The 16,387-nt window shown below is 40.5% G+C and overlaps 2 protein-coding genes and 2 non-coding genes across 5 annotated transcripts; 1 reads left to right on the forward strand and 3 right to left on the reverse strand.

Annotated features, from left to right (window-relative positions):
* Positions 1-151: 151 nt before the first annotated feature.
* LOC115726824 (heavy metal-associated isoprenylated plant protein 9) lies at positions 152-2,289 on the reverse strand. 2 transcript variants are annotated; one of them, XM_048282259.1, is made up of 6 exons: positions 2,152-2,276; positions 1,978-2,088; positions 1,404-1,578; positions 1,049-1,221; positions 788-878; positions 152-663 (listed from the first exon to the last, which is right to left on the reverse strand). In XM_048282259.1, exons 2-6 carry the CDS (start codon positions 1,996-1,998, stop codon positions 215-217), a joined length of 909 nt encoding a protein of 302 aa, XP_048138216.1. In that variant the 5' UTR covers positions 1,999-2,088; positions 2,152-2,276; the 3' UTR covers positions 152-214. The 2 variants fall into 2 exon arrangements, with proteins under 2 accessions (XP_048138216.1, XP_030512748.1); XM_030656888.2 differs by having other exon boundaries at positions 1,978-2,289.
* A 2,211-nt stretch (positions 2,290-4,500) lies between these two features.
* LOC115726823 (IAA-amino acid hydrolase ILR1-like 5) lies at positions 4,501-7,903 on the reverse strand. Its single transcript, XM_030656886.2, has 5 exons — positions 7,456-7,903; positions 6,842-6,967; positions 5,773-6,087; positions 5,217-5,345; positions 4,501-4,927 (listed from the first exon to the last, which is right to left on the reverse strand). Exons 1-5 carry the CDS (start codon positions 7,810-7,812, stop codon positions 4,547-4,549), a joined length of 1,308 nt encoding a protein of 435 aa, XP_030512746.1. The 5' UTR covers positions 7,813-7,903; the 3' UTR covers positions 4,501-4,546.
* Positions 7,904-7,959: 56 nt separating this feature from the next.
* Positions 7,960-8,044, forward strand: TRNAM-CAU. The gene is given in 2 exon segments: positions 7,960-7,997; positions 8,009-8,044. It is a non-coding gene; the product is annotated as a tRNA-Met (tRNA).
* A 3,485-nt stretch (positions 8,045-11,529) lies between these two features.
* On the reverse strand, positions 11,530-11,614 carry LOC115726835. The gene has a single exon (XR_004013609.1). It is a non-coding gene; the product is annotated as a small nucleolar RNA SNORD34 (small nucleolar RNA).
* Between the last annotated feature and the right edge of the window lie 4,773 nt (positions 11,615-16,387).

Below are 16,387 nucleotides of genomic sequence, written 5' to 3' on the forward strand. Positions count from 1 at the left end.
ATGCGCAAAATACTTGGACCATGTTTGAACACCACCATCTTTGCAACTATCAAGCGCACACAAATACAAAAAAAGGATTGTGTGCCGTAGTCGTAATTCCGGACTTGCTTATTCCTCTTCCTAAACACCCAACCGTAAAGAAAATGAAACGTATTTTCAACTCAACCTCGACATATATCGCGACTTATTTATAGTAACCATGGCCATGTCATCATCAAGAGACGCAGCATGCATTCGGGTTCTCGTCGCTGAAGAGCTGAGGAGGAGGCGAGTCTGGCGAGAGTCTCTCGACAATGTAAAGCGGCTGATAATGGTACACCATCCTATTCATACTGTCCTCGCTGTAAACGACCAAGTTTTCCACTTCCTGTCCTTCCATTTTGGCCTCTTCCGCTTTCTCTTCTTTCCCTCCATCGGGCTTGTCATCTCCCTCTTTCTTTTCCTCTTGCGGCTTCTCCTCCTCCTTCTCCCCCTCCGGCTTCACGTCTCCCGGCGGTTCGCTTCCTTCCTTTTTCTCCTCCTGCTTTTCCGGCTCCGGCTGCGGGACTATTTTGGCTTGCTTTTTGGTTCGTCTGTAGACATAGTCGACTAGCTTGTTCGGGTCCATGGTCCCTGTGACCACGACTTTTCCAGAGCTAAACTCTGTCGCCGCCGTTTGAACTCCTGTTGATTAATAAAAGTCAAAATACAATTTGAACAAGTTCATAAGATCTACCAAAGTCTCAATTTTTTTTTTATCTGCCTGATCATATGGCAATCATATCCACATGCATTTGCCAGATCATACCTCTCATTTTGAGTATCCTCTTCTTAAGTTGCTCAGCACAGGCTTCACAGTGCATGTTGACGTTTAGCTCCACGGTCATTAACTCACTAACCTGAAAAACCCAAAATGAAAGGATAAAAACGTTAATTACAAAGAGAAATCACTACCCTTTTTACCCTTTGGTTAGCATAATCTAATTAGGGTAATTAACTTTATCTTTTCACTGTCTGTGTGCATTAATCATGGGGTGATTTTGGTGATTAACCATCTAATCCACGAGACCTGTGAAGTGACGACTTGGGGAAGTGGTTCGCCCTCAGCCGGAGGCTGTGGAGAGATCACTTCGACTCTTCGCTTGGTCTTTCTGGTGATTCTATTGCACACCGCTTGAGGCTCCACCACTCCTTTTATAGTCACCTGGTTTTTGTCCATGTCAATTTCAACTCCCTCTACTCCTGAAATTACAAAAGTAAATGCAATCAAGAATGCAATGAGATTATTAAAAATGTACCTGCAGAACATAAAAGAAATGTTATATCGCGAATAGACTCGTTTTATTGCCGAATCACCAATTCGGGAATTTCGAAATTTAAACTTTGGAGACAACGGTAATCTAATTTCGGGATATTGTTTTTACCTCGAATTTTCATGATGGACCTTTTGATCTTTTTGGCACATCCAGCACAGTGCAAGTCCACGTACAAAATGAGGGGAGAAGGTGGCTTTGGCTCCTCCTCCTTTTTCTCTTCCACTTTCTCTTCCTTCTTTTCTTCTGCCTTCTCCTCTGGCTTAGCCTCGACGTTAGCCTCTTCCTGCTCAGGTATTTCACCAATAATTCAACACATTGCAACATGAACTTGTCGCAACGATTTTTCCGACTTAAAAATTCGAGACTACTACATGCGGGAAAAACACAGACGTGAACAAAATATTAATTAAGCTCCGTAAACAAGTGACGTGCCCAAAATTCGACGTACGTGAGTTGAAGAGAGGTAAAATTAAGACGACTAAGCAATGAACCGCAGCTATATTCACATTAATGCTGCGAAAAAAACTTAACCTTTTGACCATTTTGGTTATTTGGATTTGTTGATCAACATAAAGCAATGTTCTTGAAAAGAATCATATAGACAAATAATGACACTATGCTTCATCAAAACCAAAAGCATGCGAAGAAAATCAAAACCCAATATTCTCATCATCATCATCACCTGTTTGGCCTCTTCATCCATATCTTCTCTCTGAATGATGAACCCCCTTCTTGCTTGAAGTGAGTGATAGATATATGCAGAAGGTACAAGTATCTTGAGGGAGTAACCTAGCTATCGTTTGGACTTTCGGTTGATGCAAGGGCAATTTGCAAAAAGACAGGCTTATCTGGATTCCAAAGCACATGCAGTGCCACTAGCAAGAATGTGCAAAAGTATATCAATTCCTCCTTAGTTTAAGAATTCTTTTGGGATTCTCTTCATCTCCTCAAAGGTTGAAGGAGGTAGAAATGGAGGGAGGAGATAGTGAAGGTAGGGTTTGCATATTTATAGGCAGAGAGAGAGAGAGAGAGAGAGAGAGAGAGTTCTCAGTTCATCTTCACCGACGGGTAGATCTTTCATGAAAAGGTGGTGAAGGGTCACGCACATGTGTGGGATCATGTATGGACCATACCAAGAAAAGCTAAAACCTAATCGATCTCCCTTAAGCCAAAAAGAATATAGACTACTCTTAACTCTTAAGTCCCGAGCAATACAAGTGGTTTGTCCTTTAGCCAAAAAGAGCTTACGTTTTGGGTTACATAACATGGGATATGGAAGGTGCAAGGGTCTAATCCATGCTTGGTGGATGCTGCATGATTCCAATTTTCAGCACTACTACATCTTTCAAAACTAGAATTCTAGCTATACAAAAGGGTCTAGTGGTTAGGTACAATACTCTCGTTTCACAGGATGTTACTAGACGGGTCATATCGTTTATATGATATAGTAAATCAGCCCTTTTCTTCTCTCTTCTTTTTCTTTTTCTATACAACAAGTGTCGACCAAGTGATTAGCCAGCTAATATTAGAAATGAATAATTTGATTGCTCTTTGGGTGACTTCAATGTATGGTATGGTTTGTCTTATGGCCAAAAGATGTCGTACCGTTTGTGGATGTCTGCCCCTTGAGTTTTTAAAAGGGCCCAGGATTTGATTAGACGTGGATTTGAGGAAAATGAGAAATTACAACTTCTTAGCCTATGATTTTGTGGTTATTATTATTATTATTATTATTATTATTAAGAAATTAAAATGTCATCATCAAATGCATAAAGCTTTGTCGTTTGGTTACTTGAGTTGGGATTGTACGTTGAAACGTGGAGGTTGGGAAAATCCAAGAAAGTCTGGCGTGTAAATGACTGGGCATTGAAAGTTGATACCACGTGGTTCCTTAACAAATCAAACTTATGTCCATTAAGTACACATTTTTCTTCCCCTTCTTTTCCCTTTTCAGTTCTTTCTTCGCCTGCGCTTTTAGGTCATCCGAAAGCCATAGCTTTGTTAGTCTCACCTACTTTCTCTATCTGAATCGATTTTTTCACCACCTTACCCACCTGCATTAACCCACGAAATAGATTGATCTTGATTTGGGTGCACATCTCCTTCGGTTAAATCGAACCGAACTCGATTCGACAAATTCAACTGATAAGATAACATGGTAGATTCAAAATGGGCGTTTGATTAAGTGGACGTATTTATGCATTCAATAACAATTCGCCATACTTACTTTGCTAATCTGTGACGTAATCCAATCTTATTTTTCTTATACTTTCCCTCACATGAAGATAAGGAAAAAAAACAAAGAAAAAATTGCAGGAGCAAAGAAATGGACATGTGAAACCAGTTCAGGAAAGAGAAGGCCAACTTACCAATGTCAAAAGACAAAAGCACGTGTAAATCACTCAGCATGGGACGCCAATCAAACACTCCAACCTAGCTTTGCTCAATCTTCAGATCTTGAGTCACTGCAACCTTTGGAAATCTTCCAGCTGATCTGATGCAAAAGTCTTCAAAGAACAACCACAGAAAAAAGGTTGATCGACCCTCCATTGATGAATCCTCCCTTTTACTTAATTATAACTTTTCCAACCTCTCTTTTTTCTTAATTAAATTCAAGACATTCTAATTAAGGAGGGTGCATATTCACCTCTTTGACTTGGCATGGGCGGTTAGTGGAATCTAGATGGTTGCTTAGCCACTTAAGACATAAAAGTGGAAGCAGGAGGCAATTAGAGTCGAACTACTTTTAGACAACCCTCCTCCAAGTACCAAATCGCCATTGAAGTTATTGGGCAAATATGCAAGTGGCTGGTAGGTGTAGTTAGTTTGTTTGAGGATCGGTTTGCTAAAATTAAGGTTCCAAAAACTACAACTAGGAAGGGAGCACACACGCTCAGGTGCCAAATGCAGGACCACGCAAATTCAGGACATCAGCCTAGCCCATGAGGAATGAGGATTTCCTGCGTTGAATGTTTCTTTCCGAGTAATAGTCTACAGCAGGACTAACTTGTCAATCGTGGGCAAGGCACCTTACGAGAGGATCGACAGCGTATCGATCCTTTCATTGAATGCAGGCGATACCATCGAAAGACGACATCAATGGCAAGTTTCCGAATCGATAACAGAACAAAAATTACCACATGATATTCTGTCTGACACATTATTTTTAAGTACATTACAGGATTAGGGGGCTACAAGTACAGTAAGGGAAACTCCCATCTTTGCCTACTCACGTCATTCACTAAATTTGTTTACTGTACAGATGAATGCTGGTGCTCAGACAAATATACTTCTGCCAAAGCGGCATGTACTGCTGCTCCTATCGGGAGCACATCCTCATCAAGGAAAAAATAAGGGGAATGCGGGGAATGAACCGATCCCACATCCTCGTTTCCAATCCCGATGCCAAGCATGAAGCCAGGAATCTGTTCTTGATAGAAGGCGAAATCTTCGCCTGCCATGACCTTCTTGCCCACCCTGACATTTTCGGGACCCAACAGAAGCCTCCCAACTCTCTCGACGTGCAGTGTTAGAGCTTCGTCGTTCACAACAGCTGGATAAGCGGGATATTCATCCTCTTTCAGGTCAATATAGGCTTTACATCTGTGTACAGCCGCCTGACCTTCAATGACCTGCAAAAGTTCTTTCTTAAAGGAGGGACTGCCTAATAATTTCGGCATGAATCAGCTAGCTTTGTGCACTTATTTACATAGCAATGCTATTCTTGGAGTTGGAGGTTTTGTTGTGAGGTTATGCGTTCACCATAAGCACTTAAAAAAAGAATGAAGGAGATGAGAAATTGAGAGGTTTCTGGTTGCATCTCCTGAGCGATGCAATTTGGGTAAAGAGTGTTCGGACAAAGAACTGCCCTTGCATCTAGAAATAATGAAAGTTGAGATGGTAAAAATTTATGAGGAATACCTCAATCAATCTTGTCTGGAGTCGTTGCAGGCCTTCTGTGGTTAAACTCCTGAGTGTGCCACCGAATTCGACAATTGGAGGAATTATATTCAATCCACTCCCACCTCTAACATAGGTTACAGAGAGCACCTTCAGAAAAAAGAATAATTGCATCAAGTCCCCTGATACATACTTTGACCAAGAATGGCATACCGAGCCACAGAAATAGTAGCTCGATGGCTGCCTCAGATGAAATGCCATGTGTCCATGAACCCAGAGTTACAGGATGGGTGACTATGTAAAATAAAGTTGCCGACTGAAAGGTGCTCTACGAATGAAGTTAATGCATGAGCTATAACTTACTAGTCATATTTGCAGAGTGTTTTTACGGACGAAAATGTATTGAAAATGTAGCTAGTACACAAAGTTCATGTCTGTAAAGCTTCCTGTGGGGCCAAATAGATGTGGAATGATGAGTGGACTAGCTAGTACACATTGCATCATGTCTCTACGGTATCATGATGCAGTGTGCAATGGAGTAAGCCAAAATCTTACGCAGAGTCCCAAAGATACATACTTCACTGAGGAGCGGATCAGCTTCTCTTGAGACAAGCTGTTGAAGTGCCAAGATGGCGAATGAAGCAGCGAGTACCGGATCCACACTATTATGAGGCGCTGCAGCATGGCCACCTTTTCCTTCTATTTTAGCTTTGAACGTGCAAACAGCAGCTAAGTTCGGGCCAGCAAGTGAAGTTATGCTTCCTGTAGGCGTTGTATAATCATTATGCATTGCAAATATTGCTTCGGCATCACCCAGTGCGCCTTCTTTGATCATGTGGGAAGCACCAGCTCCTGCCTCTTCAGCAGGCTGGAAAATAAGTCTTACGGTCCCCTGACCAAGGTAGAGAATTCAAATTTCTTTGCATCATCATCAAAAAGAGAGTAATTGTAATGCAATCACTGTCCATAGCAAAATCTGGCTGCTGGGAACATCCTTATAGTTATAGATCAAGTAATTGTGATGAAAATTTTGCATAATTAAGAATTTTACTTCCTGTCCATAAGACTAAACCCACCAAGACAGCAGATGGAGATGAGCTGAATCTGGAAAAAGGAGTCCTAGCTAGCCTAGTTGTTCGAGTATGAGGCAATTGGTTCACCAGATCTAAGCCAGTGCTATACCAGCTCTTAGCCTAACACTTGTAACTCGTGAGAGTCTCGTAGGTCCAATCGACAATTTCAATAATTTCAACTGCAAACTAGCTGACAGTAATTTGAAGGATGGCAATCTCAAGATGGTCCTCCAGCCTTTAAGTAAGTTGTCAATTTAAAGAAGTCTAGTGCTCTGAGCATATAGCCAAGTACCCTGTTGCTGGCTCGCCGAACAGAAATCTTACCCAATATTTAGGCCTCAAATTATAAAAATTAAGGTTTGGTTACACAGTGGAAGGGACACATAGAAAGTAATAAGAAGTAAATGAGTTCTCTTACTTCTATTATCTAAATGGCAAAGTAGGAAAAACGACAACAAGTAATGCCAGTATATGCCACATAATTCAGTAGCACACAACCGTCACAGACTCTCTCCAACTCTACCGAGACGTCGTGAAAAACTGTCATTTGATTAATGGCAAGAAAACACTGACCTTAAGTTTATCTTTCCGTTCATTCAGTAATTTTGCAGCACCAAGAAGCATGGTCGTATGGGCGTCATGTCCGCAAGCATGCATTTTGCCATCAATTCTGCTCTTATGCTCCCACTCGACAAGTTCCTACACCCGCCCAATCGACCAACCCTTTAAGCAAATCCATAGATACACAAAAGCAGCACAACGAAAACGTAAAAATTAGAAAGAACCAACACAAACATAATCTCATGAACTCACCAACACTTGCCTATATTCAATATGCGGGCACCCATATAGTTTCTCACCATACGTATTCCTTAACATCCTTTCAAATGTCTCATTCACGGGATACACAGACCACAGACAAAGGTACCTCAAATAGACAACCAAGCATGGGACCACCACAAGAACAAGAATAAGGGACAGAGCACAAACCAAGCTATCGAGATTTTAGCTTTTAGGCAATTGACCAGAGCTCTGATACCGTAGTGAATAAGACAGTAGTATATCAAAGCATATTTCTCGATGGTCAGAAGAACCAAGTACAGCCCTTCCACCTATCCAATTTTCGAAAGCCACGATCGATGGATCGATTTGGTCAGGTCAACAGCGAGGCATTGCATTTTTTTTACCTGCAAAGGCAAGGCGTCCATGTCGGCCCGGAGAGCGACGACAGGTGATGACCCGGACCCCACGACGGCGACGACGCCGGTGCCGGCGAAGGGGTAAGAGTAGGGGATGCCGAGCCGATCGAGCTCGGCTCGGACGAGCGAGCTGGTGTTGTGCTCCTCGAACCGGAGCTCCGGGTACTCATGGATTCGCCGCCGGATGGACGTGAGCCACGGCTGGTCTCGCTTAGCGGAGCCGAGGAGTTCGTCGGCGTAAGCTTGATCGTAACGGTGGCGGGTGGTGGCGCAGCGGGTGGCGTGGAGGGAAGTGGTGAGGAAGAGAAGCGAGAGGAGAACGTCGTTCCTCAGTTTGCGTGTCATTGCCAACTCGATGAGGGAAAAGAGTGAACAGTCAGACGCGAGCTCATTGCTTTGAAGGCAAGACAGAGAGAGAGAGAGAGAGAGAGTGTGACTGGGACACAAGCTATAAGAATGGAGAAATAAAAACGCTGTCCTAAACCAACGTCCGGGGTGGTGGCGCAGTTGGCTAGCGCGTAGGTCTCATAGCTCAAGAGTTATCCTGAGGTCGAGAGTTCGAGCCTCTCTCACCCCATTCATTCCCTTTTCCATTGTCTTTACTTTTAAGAAACAGCATAATATGTTTTTTATTTTCACACCAAAATATGACATTTCCGAAAAAAAAATTCAGATATTCATTTTTCAAAGAATGAGATCATTTTTCAAGTGTGCAGCTGCCTACTCATTCTTTTTATTAATATCCTAGAAGATAGGGTATCGTTGTTAATGATAAATCTCTTTTTTCAGCTCATTCTTTATATTAATACCCTGGAAGATATGGCATCATTTTTAATAAAGCTACACCAGAAAGAGACGACATGAAAAAGGCTTGGGCAAAAATAGTACTTAATGTAAACAGGCTGCGTTTGGTCGTCCGTATAAAATTCTAGATAAAATATGTTTTATCATATCCCGTGTTTGGTAGATGTCCCGGATAGTATAATGTCGGATATAGAGGGGATATAACCCGGATAAAAAAATTCGAGGGGAGAGGGTAGGATAAGGTCGGATAGGATTTCTCTTATCCGTCATATAAAAGCTAACTTTTAGAATGATAACAATTTTCTTGTCTCATTTGTTTCTATTTTCATTTTATTTTTTTATTTTTTTTATTTTTTGCAAAGAGGATTGAAAATCTAATAAAATGTGTATATTTTCAAGGTTTTTTTTGTGTATGAGAACGTTATTTTTATAGTAATAAGATCGGAATATTTCATGAGCATCACGTAGGGGTATATATGTCATTTATATTGATATACGGTTTCTACCAAATGCGGGATAGGATAGGATAAGAGAATATCCGACTTTAAATCCTCAGCTCACCAAACAGTGGATAGGATATAACCAAATCCCTAAATTTCTTATCTTATTATATCCAATCATATTCTGACCGGAAATCCCGACGACCAAACGCAATCTCAGGTGAATATTACTTACCTCTGTCATCTCCCTCAATTCCTCGGCTTCCTTTAGATTATTCTGTGAGGCAGCCAGCTCTCTGTTTCTATCTGAAAGAGCTACCTCGAGTTCGGACTTCAAGGATCCCCTTTTCTTGTTCAAAGCTTCTCTGGAGAATTTCCCTCTACATTTGCAAGAACGATTCAAGACATCTTCCAAGGAGAAAGAATCAGAGTGGTTGAGCTAAGATTGATCGTAGCAGATGTCACCTCATCAGCAAAATCTCTCTGTAGTTTAGATGTTCTCTGCTCCAACAATGCCTTTTCATTTACCGCTCCCTTCATGCTTTCTTCCACTTCAAGCTCAGCATATGCTTTTAGCTCTTCTTGAAGTTTTTGTGATACCTAGTTGTGATATCCACCATTTTCAAAGCAACAATTCATAAATAATAACTAGCGGCAGGATCCCAATTAATAACCAGAGTAAGCTATCACCATACCTGATTATTTGCTAAGAGTAAATCTTTCTTCGCAGTACTCTCTGATACTTGACTGCTCAACTTGGTCAACTTTGCTTCCAAGCACCTTCTTCTCCTGCGAGAGCCGGCCAGCGCATGCAGGCCCAGCTCCCTCCCTCTTTTCTCTCGGTGGCCTGTATCTCATGCTGAAAACATGATCCCGAACACAAGCGACTCGGTATCTTCCGTAGAAGGCCGCCGCCTGCTCCAGCACAACCAGATTTGCCAGAGCCGCTTCCAAACCCATAGCCTCCGCTGCGAGCGAGCACCACCGCCCCCCTCCAAACCATACCCAAACCCAGATCATGATCCCGTGCACAAGCCAAAACCATACCCGAAACCCTTGCCTAATCCAGTAGGCGAGTGGCTAGTCCCCAGGCTTGTAGTCACAGTCACGGCCGTGGCCTAAGCCAGTGGCACCTGTTGGGCTCCCAGTTCCGCCGCTCTGGCCCGCAGACATATCAGGCGAGGCTAACGTCCTCGCAGAACTCACAGACGATGAGAAGGCTATTGCTAATACTAAGAGCGCCATTGGGACATAGTTGAGGGGGCAAATGCAATTCCAGGTTTGTGCTTGTCTTGGATAGGAGTGAGTTCATATAAAGCGGATAAAGGCGGTTAGCGTCTTTGCCTAATGATTTTGAGGACCTCGGTTTCTCGTTTTTCTTAATTTGCTCCGGGCCAACAACTAATGAGTTCGAACGTTAACGTCTATCTCATCTCGTGTTTCAAGATAAAATTTGTTTCCTTGAGGGCATTCATTTTTTGCGCGAGTTCCAATCAAGTCAAGCATCATAATTTCTGGATACCAGTTTAAAGAAAAAATGTCATAACTGAGGATCAAAAACTGTGACCAGCTGATTGCTTATTCCCATCACTTAGTTCTTATTAACATGGAACAAAATCAAAGTGATAATGTGTAAAAGTTTCTACCCATTTCTGCAACAGCAAGAGACTTCCCCGAGAGGACATCTGAGAAGTTAAAACAGTGGATGGACCACATGATGTCTGCAAAGAAATCTACGCAAAGATGGTTAAGAGTGACACCAAATTTAGAGAAGTATGCTGAACCCCCAAACTTATAGATGTCTGAAATCAAGAATATGCAAAGTCCATCCCCCTGGCCAGACCTCACATGCCCATAAGGCATTCCATTGGAAAAGTATCAGTTGAAGCCAACAATGCATTTGATTCCCAAGCTTCTCACAACCCCAGAATTCAATCTCTGTAGGGCTCATCCAGTTGCATCATTCTTGTATCTTTTTCTGCATTCTGCACTCACAATTCCGGAACCCATGCAATCTTTGCTGGATTCACGTACTGTATCCAAATGCATCACAGGCAGTGCCCAAGCCATCATCACAAAGCAATCCACAAGCTCCAAAAGAGTAAATAAATAGACTGGAGACGAAAACCATTTTGATAATATATAACCACAATCAGAGAAAGCTCAAAGCAACTAAGGAGTCATGCAAGATTCTACAGCAGAGTGACAGTCCAAGAAAGAACTTTGATATCAATTTAATGAAATTTATATTTGTGAAGTCAGCCTGGCCATCTCTAGAGTAACTATACTTCAAAAACTATACTTAAGCCATCCCAAATCAAGCTTTACGAAGGGCAAGAACGACAGAAGAGTCAAATAAACAGAAAAGAGAAAAGTGGGGTTAACTTAAGGACTTAAGGAGGACATTGTTGCTCTATGGTCACAAAAGGGGTTGAAAATACAAGCAACAAAGTCGTTGTCTAGGAATAATATAATTTAAACCAAGCTGTTGCTCCTAATTTGTCAAGCAATCAAACAAAATATAGAGAGCCTCAGAAAAGTCAATAACATAATCATACATATAGTCAGGCAATGTAGGCAAGACCACAAGAAGATCATCACGGGCCTCCAGTAACACGAAAAAGAAATCAAACAAAACTGGATTTTCCATATCAAGATAGGACACCAAAGAACACGAACCAAGCCGACCTAGAAAGAGAATTCCATGCTACAAAAGAAAAAGATTTTAGCAACTTTATAAAGAAAAAAGAAATGGATTTAAACCAAGCTGTGGCTCATTGTTTCTTAAGCCATCAAACCAAAATATATACCTTAGCCAAGAGGCCTCAGAAAAGTCAATGACATAATCACACATATAGTCAGGCAATGTAGGCAAGACTATAAGAAGATCATCACTGGCCTCCGCTTGACACGAAAGAAATGCATGACTTTGCCAAGACCCACCAAAAATTCAACTCATCGAGTAATGTGAATTTGCAAAATGAAGGGGAATACTGAAACACCACAACATGATAATGCCATTGTGCTTTCACATCCACAGTAGCACCATACGCTCCATGCCGTGAAACCTGTTCCACCATAGCAACATGATAGCGGCTCAACTCCAGAACAGTAGTCCCAAAGTCAGTTTCGTATTGGTCTTCACCCTCCTCCTTTCGAATATACAAGTTACAATAAGATGGAAGCAAAATGCCTCGTTCAACTTAGCTGCTCCTAGCACATCTTCACACGTTAAGAACCGATCAAGTGTGGCTTCTCTTGCCCTGAACGATGCCCTAAACATCAACGACACTAAGTCGCCATCTTATCGACACATCTGCAGCTTTTACAGGCGTGGACGAAGCCTCAACGTCCACTAGACGCACAATCGTGGAAGGATCCGTGCACTGAGAGAACAATCGAATTCGGATTTTTTGTTCTGGCTGACCTTAGGGTTCGATTATAGTACCTCCCCACACTTATCCAAAGGCTTCAATCGACCCATGAAGCAATATTCTGCAATTGAAACAGCATCTGAAATTTACCGTGTACCGCCTGGATTGAGGGAGCTTCCCCCATCGCCGCGCTTAGCAAAGGAAGCGATGGCAAAGAGCAACCGGTGCAGGGGGAGAGTCAAAATTCTCGATTTTGTGTTTTATAGAGGAAGAGGCCATTGCTAGGGTTCATCTTCTCCGCAATCGCACCGCCCGATTGGGGAGCACATTTCCAGCGGCTTGTTCTTTTTGGGCTTGGGCTTCCCGGCCCGAAATTTGACATCGAGAAGCCCGTGTGAGATAGAAACAAACCTCAAGATGAAAAATGAGGTGAGGAGCTTTTCATCTTTAAAATAGATAAATAAATAAAAATGGTTAATATCACGAAAAATTCCAAACTGGTGATGATACACATGTAATAACATTACCCCAAACTATTTTTTTGACTACTAAAAATCTCAAACCGATACACTTATGAAAAGTTTACCCCGGATTAATACACATGTGACAAATTTACCATCCGTTAGTTTTCGTTAAATTTTACCATCAAATTGATAAGTTGGATGACACGTGACAGTCAATGGATATACCAGTTTGGGTGTTTACCCTCTTTTTGTCACATGTGTATTAGTTTGAGGTTTTTTATTTTGTTAACCTAATTTAACGAAAACTAACAAAAGAGAAATTTGTCACAAATATACCACTTTGGGATAAATTTGTCATAATTGTACTAATTTGAAATTTTTCGTAGTATTGTCCCTAACTAAAAAGGGTCCATAACCCAAATATTCAAGATAGGCATCGGTGTTACAAAAAGCATACCATAAGGACCGGGAAAATTGAATAAAAAGTCTTAAATCTATTACATTTTTGCTAATCCAGTCCTAAAATTTTTAATTTTGTTAATCGAAATTTGTTTTCACATGATGACAATTGAGTCCATCCGGCCATAGAAATCCCTGGCTTGGATACTAGCAATTCTATGTGACACGGTGAACGCTAATATGAATACTTTTTAATAATACCATAATATATTTTTTTAGAACAATAATTAAATATTAAATCACGCATTCATTTAATAGCTTAAACTTTTAGAACAGTTGATAGTAGTCCCACAAAATCTAATATGATATCAAAGTAGGTTGTCTTAAGTTCAAAGAGCTCATATTTGCCTCTTCATTTAAATATGTCAAAAAGACCGGACTAAGAGTGAAAATGAGTACTAGAGTAATTACATATTAAGGCATACTTTCATCTAATAATTTAAGCTTTTAGAATAATTGACAGTAATCCCACAAATCTCGCATCGCATGTAATTACTTTTTAGTTAATCGGTGATCGCCAAAAGAAACAAATAAGGTGAAGAAAATACCAAGTGATCCCCCATTTATGTTTAGGCCCACTGGTGTCATTGTACGGAGACACATCTGTTCCGTGACATGCCAGCACCTACCCAACAAAGCATAGAAAGCATAAAGATAAACATGCGCTCAGGTCGGTCGATCACAGGTATCCTGTCGGGTGTAGATAGCCGAAGAAGCAACTGGAGCAAGTCATATCATCTTCACACAACAAATTTCACATCCCAGGTTCATAATCAAGCACTTTTCACAGTTCGAAAAAGACTGTTTTGATCGAGCATACCCTCTCATCGACTTAAGAGACTGTGTGCGACATTGATGACAGGTGCGATTCATACCTGAAGGCCAATTGGTGAGAGAACAGAAGCACATAATAGTACCTGAGGACGGGAAGCGTGAATATTGAGGAACTCGTCCTGGAATTTACACTTGGTATGATTCAACCATAAAGGATTACCATTGCCATTCAATTCTCTGGTCTCGAGGAGAATGGATGTTCGGCTCGTGACGGGCCGATGCTGAGACCATTAGGAGGAAAAAAAAAAAACTAATCACGTAAACATTATGCAAGAGAAACTAATTACTCCAATACTCCGAAGACCAGGCCTCAAAATCAAAACTTTTTATCTGATTTGAGAAAATTTCAGGTAAAGAAAGCAAGCATGGAAGTACCTGAGTGGCGCTGGAGCTGGAGGGTTTTGATATGGAGCCAGGAATGTGGCCTTTGATGGGGAAGTACCAGTTCTTCTCGGCATCGAAGTAGAAACTTGGAAGCTCTGTTCCATCCACATTCCATTAACATGAAGAAGAAGAAGAAGAAGAAACAGAACACCAAAGAAAGACCACAAAAAATTTAAAATATTCAGCTGAATTATAATGACCAATATTAATACCCCAAGTAACAACATTTAACTCAAAACAAGTTTCGGAAAATTTAGGACTAATTCCAAGTACGCAATTCACATTAACCACTTGTGGCTAGTGTCGCGGCTCTTTCTGATCTCTGGCTCCAATTAAACCAAAATTCAAGACCAAAATATTTCTTTTCACAAAAGAAACTCGAGGAATTTGTTTAGAGAAATTAGAAGTCCGGATTTAACTCTTAACCACCTTAGTTTTAGCCTAACTAAGGTGGCTAGTGCTCCAGGATCATTAATTTCACGGAAAATACAAAACAAAAATTAAGCCAAAAAAATCTAAATTATAAGAAGTCAAAGCGATAATATAATAGACATATTTTTTAATAAAATATTCTGAGTTTAACCGCCGCTTGATGGATGGCCCCAACACATTCTAATCTCTTGGCTTAGATTAAAAAAAAAAAACATTCAAGCAAAAAAAAATTAAAATATAAAGCAAAACTATATAAAAAAATATAGAAAACATAATAAACCCAAAAAATATATATATTGAAGAGAAATAACCCGTGAAAAAACATTTAACTAAAACATTTTTTATTTAAAAAAAAAAGGAATGTAGGAAAAATTCGGCATGACCACACAACAGTTCAAACTAAACTTAGTAGTTTTTTCGGCTTTTTGGCTTATAGTTAACATAAAGAATAGGCAGAGAGATGTTCAACAATGGGTATGCAACAAACCGGATTCACGTTACTGTTAAAAGAAAAATAGCAGTACTTAGCAAAATGTTGGCTCATTATAAATTGTGGATAATTAATTAAAAATAGATCAACTTGAGTTAGACCATTTTTTTCATTTGACTCGTTCGTTTGACGGGTCTACACATGAAAAAGGGACATATCATGTCCATTGAAGATCATATGATGAATGGCCTCCAACACCCCTTGTTAGCAACACAACAGCAATTACAATCAGATGAGTAGAAAGACTGAATGCTCTATCATCCAATAATCATTATGTAAACGTTCTAGCAATGTTCAGTCAACTAACTTTAGTAGGAATGAATAGGACGGAACAATTGAACCGAGAATCGTCCGGATTGGACTGATTATTCTTTACTTATTTTTTTTTTTATTTCTTAGATGTAAACGTAATAATCTACCAGTTAGTTTTGTTTATATCCTGAATGCAAACTTAATTTTAATAACGTATTAAAATTAAAATCTGTGTTGATCGTCCCTATTAATAATTTATCGGTTCCATTGAATTGATAGAAACAGGACCGGATCAATAGATCTAATCCCAAGACCATCTAGTCCGGTTCTCGAGTGAGATCGGAACGAACCGGAAACTAATCATCTCTAAAACTTTAGTCAACATTCTCGAGGTGATAATTGATTTATTGAACAGTCAAACCATACGAGTGGAAATTCTTCCAATGCAAGACAAAATTGAAAAAATGAATCCACCGACGAAAGAGTGCAATCTGTGGCCAATCAATTAAAACAAAACAGAAAAAATAAAAAATAAAAAAAATAAAAAGAAGAAGAGAGTCCAGTCTGTCGAGTGACTCTAGATATTAGTATCCTCGAAGCAACTTCGGGTAAGTGTGGGGCCTGCCTACTTCCCAAATCATTGACAGCTGTCACTTTGACTCACCAATGGTTGGGCTTGGGCCCGTCTCAACAATCAATTGCACTTCATGGCCCAATACCAAGTCGGCCCAAAATCGTTGCCACTTTCCTTTCAACTCTATAGAGAAAGATATAGCAAAGCCCAAAAATGTTAAAAATAAGAAAAGACGAAGAGAGAAAGGAGAAAAAAAAAGAAAAAATCTGTTTTGAGGATAAACAAGCGTGAAGAGGTAAGAATAGGAGACGGCTTAACAATCTGCCACAGAATCAAAACGGGCTTATGTAAAATGAAAGGTTGAATCCACGTAATTTTCCGGAGAGTCGGTCTAGTGTACGTATTAAGGCCCC

The sequence above is a fragment of the Rhodamnia argentea genome, chromosome 7 (assembly GCF_020921035.1).
Source record: "Rhodamnia argentea isolate NSW1041297 chromosome 7, ASM2092103v1, whole genome shotgun sequence".
Classification (NCBI taxonomy): Eukaryota; Viridiplantae; Streptophyta; class Magnoliopsida; order Myrtales; family Myrtaceae; genus Rhodamnia; species Rhodamnia argentea.